General features: G+C 40.3%; 1 protein-coding gene across 1 annotated transcript; it reads right to left on the minus strand.

The window, feature by feature from the left end:
* Positions 1 to 2,862: 2,862 nt before the first annotated feature.
* On the minus strand, positions 2,863 to 9,994 carry LOC114315963 (uncharacterized). The gene is made up of 5 exons (XM_082909893.1): positions 9,842 to 9,994; positions 4,299 to 5,012; positions 3,646 to 3,723; positions 3,342 to 3,498; positions 2,863 to 3,242 (listed from the first exon to the last, which is right to left on the minus strand). Exons 1-5 carry the CDS (start codon positions 9,992 to 9,994, stop codon positions 2,863 to 2,865), a joined length of 1,482 nt encoding a protein of 493 aa, XP_082766019.1.
* Between the last annotated feature and the right edge of the window lie 559 nt (positions 9,995 to 10,553).

Consider the following 10,553-nt stretch of genomic DNA (forward strand, 5'->3'; position numbering starts at 1 on the left):
GAACTTGGCTATGGCACCGGGTGAGCTCTCCAGGAATCGGTATTTACCCATTTAACTTAAAAGATTGTTATGTTAAAATGAACACGGCTGCCTAGCCTGGTGTTGAGGTGACTTTGGATGGCTCGGTTGAGCAAAATCGCCCTGGGGCAAAGTGCAAAGATATGCCTGGCCAACCTAGTCGAGTCTGCAAAGTGGAAATAATAAGGGTTATGCCCAGTTAATGGACCGAGCTAAGTAAAATAGACAAAGCAAAATAAGCCTAGCTCAGCTTCAACTGGGTTACAGACCATTCCTAGTTCGGCCATGAAATAGAATCGGCTAAGGTCTTTAGCTCGGTTATTGATCATATAACTTGATTTTTGATCAAATGCATTTTTAGTTCGGTTGAGTGCAGGCCCAAAGGTCGCAAACAGTTGCCTAGTTCGGTCATAGCACGATTTGGGATCAACAAAACACAGTTCTAGACTAGTTCTTAGTCCCAATCAATGTATTTCCAAGTTTACTCATGGTGTTTCGAGGTTTTCTATATTGGTTTGGACCCTAGTGTTTATAAGTACATATTTGGTAACTGAGAGACTATCCTTAGAAATAAGTAGAAATAGTTACAAGGATGAAGAACTTACCGATTTGGGAATGAAATCCGAATCCAATCTAATGAAACAAATGCTGGCAGTGTTAAAGAAAGCAGAAGATGAGTAGGCCCAGTCTTGAGCGCAGGAAGATTAGGGGTTGAAGATTGGGAGCTTAGAGGAACAAAGGCTAGCAAGAGGGAAGATGAACAGTAGAGGCCTTTCAAAAAAGTGAAGCTATATAGTTGAGGCATAATGGGCGGACTGTTCAAATTTTATAGTACAAGCCGACTGTAACAGATGTACTTGACTAGTGGGGGCGTGCCACGTGTCCAAAGGAATAAATAATGTTTTAGACGTGTCTGAGTAGTGGAACGACGTGTAGAGAAACTGACAAGACGTTTCTAGATCGAACGAATTGGGAGCCCGGGTAATATTGAGCTCGGTTGGGGGCCAGTACATCTAGCTCAGCTGGAGAAGACTAATCCCAATCATGCATTGCAGATGGAATTAAGGGGCAATTGAGAGGGCAAGTTATGTGGAAATTAGGTTGAGCTAAGACCATCGGTTGAATGGACAGAGCTAGGTACACACTCTTGGTCATTGGGCCGCGTTGTGGACAGAAATGAGAATGGAGTAAGCTCGGTTATGGACTGGATGGATATTCAGCCCAAGGCTTGGACCGAGGTGGTTATGTTTGACCCAGGTAGGACCGGGGTACCGAACTGGGTATCTCGGTTGAATATTCCTAGTTCTGTCTGGTGTGGGACAAGGCCATGCTAGCTCGGTTGAGCTGCTACCGAGCCGAGGTAAGGAGGTTCGAGCCATCTCACTTGGTTGGTAGTAAGTAGGGTGTTATCAGGATATGTATTATCCTTGGAAGTATGATCCATAGGTGGACTTTTATAAGGAGGATTGGAGTCCTACTAGGATTGTGTCATGCAGAATCTATAAAAGCTTATGACAGGACCTATGTACAGGTATCACAATTCTTACTCTAAAATACACAGAGCTTATTGTCTATTGTCTAGTTGCTGACTTAGGCATCAGAGGGGTTTTTGGCACACACCCGCCGGCTAGCTCACATTTGTGCTTTCAGGTAGCAAAGCAACGACGTTTGGAGGAGTGCAAACTTGATCAACAGGATTATACGAGAAGATTATTTCGTGCTCATACAGGTACAGATTTTTATGTGATTCTTTTAATATAAGGTACATTTATGGGACCATAGTCTGATTCCAATATCAATAGAAAGTTTAAAAACAACTACAATGGAGACAGTGTAGAAGACACAAGATAATGGACCAAAACAGCTCCCACCAAAACTATAGAGTGCAACCCAAAAAACAGTCCTTTGAAGCAGAACCAAGCAAAGCTTTGAACCTCACGGCAGAGACAACAACCAAACGGATCACCAAGACTTGGACTGTCTTTACCACACAGCACTGCTTCAATGAACCCACCAAAAAATAGATATAATATATATATATATACTTGCCAATAAACAATACAAAGTGTATTGTTGTCCTTTGGACTTACAATGAGACAAATAAATATACTTGCCACCAAAGCATGCCAAAGGCTTTATACAATACTCAAATGTAAAGTTGTCAACAAAGTTCAACTAATACCAAACTCAATTAAATATTTTTTGGGTAAACTAATTGAGTCTTACACTTCACCAAGGATGTATACCCAACAATTAATTTATAATGCATGCTACCAATATCATTAGTATCTCTCAGCTTCTTCTCTTCAATGAACAATTCATTCTTCTGTCACAAGGGTCTTCAAAGAGTTTCCACCACCTGTGACTTCCACACAAAATGACAAACAATAACAAGGAATGTCACATTCTCTCCATCAATGAGTAATAAAATGCACTGCGAAAATGAAGAGAGAGAGAGACAGAGAGTAAATTTTGGTAAACATTTTGAATATCATCCACAAGCTTGTGGGAGATAACCGCTTCAGTGATCACTAATCTCATAGTTAGGTCATTGGAAGGTTTGACACTATAGTTGTAAGATTGTGTTTGGATCATTGATTTGTATAGAGATTTGAAAAAGAAAAGGGAAAAGGTGAGGCAAATGTAAATGAAATATATAAGTAAAAAAAAATTATCCATTTCCCTTTCCCCTTTCCCTTTCTTTCCCTTTCCAAATCTAAGATCCAAACATATCAGAAATGTCGGAGAAATTACTAATTCTATAATCTCTAAAGATATAAATGAATGAGAAATTACTAGGCCATTGAGATAGCTTTCAACCTTGCCTCAATAGTTGGAGTTAATCTAATCTTTTGTGAATTGAGCCATCAAATCCCCATCCTTTCTAAGTGGGACAAACACAGAAGCCAAATAATCTTGATGATCACTGCTCAAGTCTGATTCATGCCACTTTAGTGCACCCCACCATTCATTCTCTCCTTTGATTACCCTCAAATCTTTATTGTAAACTTTCATGGTAGAGACCTTTATGAGTTTCGGGCAACAAAAGATGACAATCCTTTCTAATTTTGGAGCGATGCATAGACCATTGGAGATGCTGACCAATTTTGGTAGCTCAAGAAGTAAAATCTTCTTCAAGTTTGGGAGAAAATGACCAGATTTCGAGTTAGAAAATTTAAGATCTACAAGGCTGCTGATCTTGGTGCAATCTTCAACTTTGAGCTCTTCCAAATTTGCAAGATTTCAACGCATGCCTATAGTGAAAACAGTAGTCAAACTGAGACATGTATGCAAGGCCAAAAACTTCAGATTGGACAAACAACCCTTCCCAACTGACCCTTGACAAATGCTCTCCATATTCTTCATGTAATGAATACTCAAGTATTGAAGTGACCCAAAGTACCATTTTTTCCTCATTAAAATACGAGTACTGTTCAGATTCATTACTATCATCTCCTTTACAATCTCCTTCTTGATAAACTATTCAGCATCAATGATGGTCTGTAACTCATTACATTTCACCAAGAAACAAAATTTCAACTTATCCATATTTTGGAGCCCAAACTCAGATAGATTGTTAACAGTCCAATGGTGTTCTGGGGAAAAGGCATTGGCATGTTTGAGTACCTCAATAATTTCGATTGGAATCCCTTCACCATTTACATACTTCAAGCCTTTCTCTGATTTCTCCAAATTGTTGAATTCCTTCTCAACCTCAAGTGGTAGACGAGACAGGAAGCGTACAACTTGATGACCAACTATAAATTTGAAGTTAAGGGTGTAATTTTGGCCTGTGGCCTGCAGGCGGTCTGAGGTGGGCCCGGTCCGTTAAGGCCCAAGCCCAGCCCGATGTCTTGGGTCAGGGCTTGGGCCATCGTTTTGAAGCCTGGCCTGGCCCATGGGCCCGCTCAAGGCCTGCCCAAAAGCCTGGCCCACCCGATGCCCAGTGATTTTTTTAATGGAAAATAATAAAATTTTGGTGGAAAAAATTAAAAAAATTGTTTAGGCTTGCCCAAAGCCCGAATACCCCTGGGCCTGGGCCTAGTTTTCTGGCTCGTGAACCGGGCTGGCCTGACTTTTTGGCAAGAGCCCGCAAGGCCCGACATGGGCTCGGCCCGGCCCGGTCCAAAATTGCACCCGTATCTGAAGTGTGTTAAAGCTGGACATATCAATGACGGGCTGTTCCGAATGAGTTCTTCAAATAATTCAATAGTGGGAAAATACAATTCAAGAGTTTGCAACTCTTGTAAGCTACACAAGTCATGTATAATAGTTTTTACTTCAACATCCCACCAATCCCCATCTGGATTCACATCAATGCGCAGTTCATTCATTCGTGAGAGTTTTGACAAGGATGCACTTGGAATTATTATGTCTATATGCTTACTCTCTTGGTAGTTATTTGCATATCTATAGAATGACACTTTTAGACAGCTAAATTTAATTAGTTTCTCAATCTCCTTTGGTAGATATATAATCTCAGTCCCTTGAAGAATAATCACCTCCAGATTTGTAAGTTCTTCAATTTTAGGTGGTAGTTTCATTAAGAAATCACAATCTCTCAAAATTAATTTCTGGAGTGCATTTAACCTGGAAATAGATTGCGGCAAAGAGTTTATGCTAGTATATGACAAATCCAAAACGTGGAGGGCAGACATGTCATGAAAGAATAGGAGAGGAGCATCCTCCAATTCTTTTCCTGCTAGCAAAATGATCTCCGAGGATTCCTTTCCACGTGAGTGTGGGAGCTTGTCTGTCATTTTAGTAATGAATTCCTTTCTTGAAAAAAGTGCCATGATGAGTCCCACTCCCAGTCCTAGTCCAACTATCTTTCTTTTGTTGTTCAACTGATCTAAGTCCATAGATAATCCTCCTTGTCGGCCAGTGGCTATAATACTCTCATCATTTTCAAGGAGGTCGGATATACCTAATGTTGCCTCATATTGAGGCATTTGCATTGGCAACTTAGTTGCAGAAACATTCAATTTTTCCTCCTAAAATAATTTTGCATCTGACACATATAAATTTTGTATTCTTTGGGCAGATTTTCTTATTTTCCTTGATTCATGGGAGTGCAATTTTTTTGGGTACTGGTGTCATAACCCGAACCCACCCCTATGGATTAAGGTCATAACCGGCCAGTAATCAAGAGACTCCTTATGGCCTTAAACCTAATTAGACATATTACGACAGAGTAAAGGGGCCAAAACGGAAGCAACTTAAAAATTTTGTCCATAGAGCTGTGCTTACACGGCACATCATAACATTTCACATATATTCGTTAATAACCCACATCAAAAGGAAGTTAACATATAAGTTTTACACAACAGGATCATTCAAGCCATAGTTAGCCAAACCAAAAGCTTATGTTCATGGTAAGCTAACATTTTCACCAAAGTAACAACAGAAAGACAAAAGAAACAAACAAGTCTCGTGCTTGAGACGTTTGGGCTGACTCCACAAACCTTGCCTTTTCTCACATAACTTCACCGAGGTTGGGTTTGAACATCTCTTTGCTCACCTACATACACATGAATGAGAGTGAGCGAAAGCCCAGTGAATAATATCAAATAAAGAAGATACATGAATGAAATTTGAAACAGATATATCAAACGACCTTAGGCCCATTCATGTTTCTATTGGTACATTAAATGGTTTCAAGCTTGAACATATCAAACGGCCTCTGGCCCACTTCGTCCTTAACAGACGGCCTCGGGCCCAATTCATTCATGTCCAACGGCCTTTGGCCCAATCATTCATGTCCAACGGCCTTTGCCCCAATCAATCATATCCAACGACCTTTGGCCCAATCAATCATATCCGACGGCCTTTGGCCCGATCATCATATCCGACAGCCTTTGGCCCAATCAATCGTATTCGATGGCTTTTGGCCCAATCATATGGCATAACGATTATTTGTCCATAATTTAAATTGACAAACTTAAGCAACTCAAATAAGAGTAAGTAATTGGACAAATAACATACTTCAAAATATCTTTACTAAGATATTACTCACAGTGTTCTGCCGGTGTATTCGTTCTTGTGCTCGACCCTATATAAATCAAAACACATATTGGGTCACAAACAATTCAATCCGTTCTTCACTTATACACTCCTCTTAGGCCTCTTTCTTATTTTCTTAATCCATTCACAATGCTCAATGCATGCCTAAGAGTGCTTAGAAATGAAAGAGAACGGAAAATGAAGCACAAAACATCTTTTCAAAATTTCAGAAACAGGGCTCCTTGCTCGAGCGGACCCCTTTTGGTTTGCAAATGTACTGGTTGCCTCATTTTTGCGCTCGAGTGTGACTTCGGACACTCAAGCTGAGAGTCAAAATGTGTGACTGGGCACTCGAGTGTGACTCTTACCACTCAAGTAGACATCAATGTCTACAAAAGTTCTAGGAGCTAGAATTTCACACTTGAGCGGCTCTTTCCCCGCTTGAGCGGACCCGATGAATTCTGGAATTTCCAGAATTATTCTTGAAGCTCAAACTTGATATTCAAAGGTTCAAAGTTCGTGTCTTTGGTACAAAATCATGGAAAAACATTACATAGCATAAAGATATAGGTTATTGAAAACCAATTGTCCAAAACTATGATCTAAATCTCAAATTAATCAACATTTCTCTTGGTATGGCCAAAGCTCATGCATTCAAACTTCATACAAGCTTCATATCTTCACAAATCTTTCATGCTTGTCAATTATTGACTCCAATCCCACTTTAAATGGCACAAATGATGTTCAAAATCATGGAATCTATTAGAATTATGCATGCATGTATGATTTGGTGTGATATTCTTCATGTTCTCACAATCAACTTCTAATTATAACATGAATCTTTTGAATTGAGTTCCATACCATGGAAATTCTTACATGCATGTAGTATATGACTTTCAAATCAGCATGAACCACATGTTTCATGCTCATATAAGCAAATTCATAACAATTCCTTACATGCATGTATACATTAACTTCAAAATCATCAAACACAAATTAATTCTTGTTCTTGGGCACTTATCAAGCTAGAATTCATGCAAGGATGAATTTAAACCCATGAAGTTGAGTTTAATTACTCACCTAGGAGCTCAAATCCTCTAATTCCTAGCTAATTCTTGAGTCTAACTTCCAAACCTTGAATTCTCTTGCAAAAATCTACAAAGATGGCCTCTCCTTCTCTTTCTCTAAACCGGCCCTCTCTCTCTCTCTAAAGGGTAAAATCTGATTTGAGCTCAAAACAATATGAGCTTAAGTATACTTAGCTCATTTATATAGGCCTTCTCTAATCACACTTAATTAGAGCTAATTAATGGTGCCCAATTGATTTAATTTAAGCCAATCGATTCGCTTCGAATCAGTTTTCAATTAAATTCCACCGTAGGCTCTAAAAATTATGCTAATCTCAATGGCATAGTCAATTCCAGTTTCTGTGGCCGCTAAGGCCTTAAATTTTCAATTCATAACAGTAAGTTGAACAGATTTTTCTACGGTGAACAGATATAAAGCGAAAACCACATATAATCATATAAATAGCACTCAAAATTACATTAAGCACATAATCACATTCACAATCAAGATTAATTAACATAATACGGGACAGAGTTATCACAACTAGATTCCCAATAGGCTAGTTTTCTTATGATAAGCTTAGTGATTTTCAAGTTTCCTTTGTTTATTGTATTCCCTTCATGAGAGCGAAATTTTTTTGGGGTATTGGATTCCCAATAAGCCGATTTTCTTATGATAAGCTTTATGATTTTCAAGTTTCCTTTGTTTATTGTATTCCCTTTTTCAATACTTACAAAATTTTAATAAATCCCAAACAAGCTTTTCCACACCTCACAAAAATAATAATAAATAAAAGACCAAGCTTCTCCCTAGTCCAAGGGTGCAGTTCGGGCCTATGACCCATTCATATAGAGTACTGTAGGGGAATATCAATTAAAAATGGTCAATTAAAATAGAGAGAGCACTTTTTTTTGTAGTCGTTTGCCTAAAACTGTTACTGTTGCTCAAAGAAAAGTAATTACATATTTGGGCATGTATCAATGGCACACTTTACCCTGTTTTTTTAAAAATAGCCACATATTTCCTACGTGATTTTTGACTAAAATGTTACAAATACATTTTCTATGCAAACTAACGATGAGTGTCTCACATGCCTATTTTGAGATTGGGGAAGAAAAACAAAATATTTAGTCAAAATTAGATTTCAATGTAAGAAGACAAGTTAGCCTTGTTTTACCTTTTTTTATCTGCTACCTATCTTAAAACCGTAATCCAAACCCACCCTACCCATATGGGCGTGACAACATTTGATTTCATCGAATCCTTTCTCTAGAATGAGAGTCTTTCTACTTTAGGGTTTTCTGGGTATCTCTTCTGGGTTTTTCCCAAATTTCTAGGCATTTTACTTTTTACTTTCCCTTTTGCTGATCCTTTTCTCTCGGTTGCATCCCATGTTGTGTAAAACATTGTGACTAGTCTTCACCTCCACTCTTGGGTTTGTATAGCTTCTACTCTCTAATGGCAATGATGCTTATAGACCTCCGTTGGAGCTGGAGGAAGGCACTGATGAATGTGTGGATTCTTCTTATCTTTGCCTGATACGGAAGATTTTGACCTCTAAAGACCTTAATAAGCAAGCAGTAACTCGTATCATTTTGGGGGTGTGGAAAACAAGAGTAGAGATCACCATGTCTTCATGGCCAGAGAATGTATTCCTATTTAGATTTGAGAGTGAAGAAGATCAGGCCCTGGTTCTGCGAAATGCTCCATGGTCGGTGACGGACAACTTTCTAGTGCTCCAACCATTGTCTGTGGGGAAAGCGATCTCTGAAATGGATTTTTCCTATTGTCCATTTTGGGTCTAAGTCCATGGTTTACCAATGCACAAAATGACTCGTCGTAATGGGCAAGTCATAGCTAATAGCATCGGGAAGTTGATTGGAGTGGAAGCTCCCACTGAGGGTCTACTTCTAGCTAGAAGTTTTCTTCGACTCTGAGTGAACATTAACATGTCCCAGCCCCTACCCAGATGTTGAAGAGACCTTCAAGCAACTCGCCGGAGAAGAGAGACATCTGGGTTAATTTCAAGTATGAATGTCTATTAGTTTTTGGTTATGATTACGGGAGGATAGGCCGTGACTGTACCTCATGTAAATTCGTGTCCCGCGAGGTAGGTTGGCAATCTAGGTATAGCCTTGAGCTCAGAACAGGGGTGGCTAGAAATTTGGGTTTGACAGTGGAATACTACCGCAATTATATTAATGAGATGGAAGAAAGCCTTCGACCTATTCTCCGGCGGCAGAACTCTCAGGTACTGCTGAGTGGGGAAAAGACGCAAGGTACAATAGATGAGGCTCAACCCGGTACGACCACTATAGAGGCATCATGTCTACAACCGTCACCACCACTCCACTTTTATGGGACAGACACCTGTCGTGCAACAGCATACCACATGTGGCCTTCAAGCAAGAAATGAAACAAATATGGTACGTCAGTCTCCCATCCCTCCTATAAGCATTGACGTACCTCCTACTAGTTTAAACCCATTTAGGCCTCCTCTTACGATTGTTACAACTTCTGGGCCCAGTATTGTAAACAGTAAGATGCAAAGCCCAACCAATTCTAGGCCAGCATATTATGTTACTAAACCAACGGATAGCCCCACTTCTCAATCTAGCCCACAATCATCTTTGTCCAACCACTCTTCCCTCCCTAATTGGTGGGGAGCCTCTATTTGCACACACCACTCCCCCTCTCCTCACACACTTAATGATATTTTTTTTATTATATTTTTATCCTAAAATAAAATTACCAAAATATCTCTTTCTTCTCCAACCAAAACCCTAACCCTAACCCTAATACCCAGCACAGTGCCTCCCCCTCCGATCATCTCCTTCCTCCCTCCGTCGCCTCCCTCCAGCTTCCCTCTTCTCGAATTGAAGCCCCACCCCACCCCATCATTCATCGCTCACTCACCCACCCTCCCTACCACCCTCGTAACCCCTCACTTCGGGACACAACACCACCGCCGCCACAGCTTCTACCCCTTCGCGACCCTCAATTCTGTACACACACACACACACAGGAGAACCTAGATCTGGAAAGAATCAACATCCGAAGCCCCCTTTTCGTGACTGAGAGGGGAGAGAGAGAGAGATCGAGGAGATGGGGTGGGCATCGCGGTAGTGTTGCCGGTGGGTGAAGGAAGGGATGGGAATGGCGACTGGAAGGGAGGTGGTAACGATGGTGTTGCGTCTCCGCCGGTGAGGTGGTTGCCGGCGAGGTAGTCGCCGGTTTGGAAGGTGTGTGGATTGGGAGAGTTGGAAAGTTGTGTTTATGGGGGATATAATTGGAATAAAAGTGTGTGTAATGAGTAAGTATTTTATTTTTTATTTTTTTAGGTGTGTGAATTAAGAAGGATGTGCAAATAGAGGATTGAGTGTGTGCAAATAGATGCTCCCCTAATTGGTGTGACACACCAAGTCCGTTCCTTAAGCCCTATGATATGCCACTGTGAATGGAGA

This window comes from Camellia sinensis, chromosome 2 (genome assembly GCF_055761805.1).
Source record: "Camellia sinensis isolate YWXY chromosome 2, ASM5576180v1, whole genome shotgun sequence".
Lineage (NCBI taxonomy): Eukaryota > Viridiplantae > Streptophyta > Magnoliopsida > Ericales > Theaceae > Camellia > Camellia sinensis.

What these genes read in the sequence shown, in the direction of transcription:
- LOC114315963 (XM_082909893.1), bottom strand. Translation starts at nt 9,994, where the DNA reads ATGAATGATGGGGTGGGGTGGGGCTTCAATTCGAGAAGAGGGAAGCTG. An exon ending in GAGAAGAAAGAGATATTTTG is followed by an intron (nt 5,013 to 9,841) that starts GTAATTTTATTT and finishes AAATTATTTTAG; the next exon opens with GAGGAAAAATTGAATGTTTC. An exon ending in TCAAGGGTCAGTTGGGAAGG is followed by an intron (nt 3,243 to 3,341) that starts GTTGTTTGTCCA and finishes CAAATTTGGAAG; the next exon opens with AGCTCAAAGTTGAAGATTGC.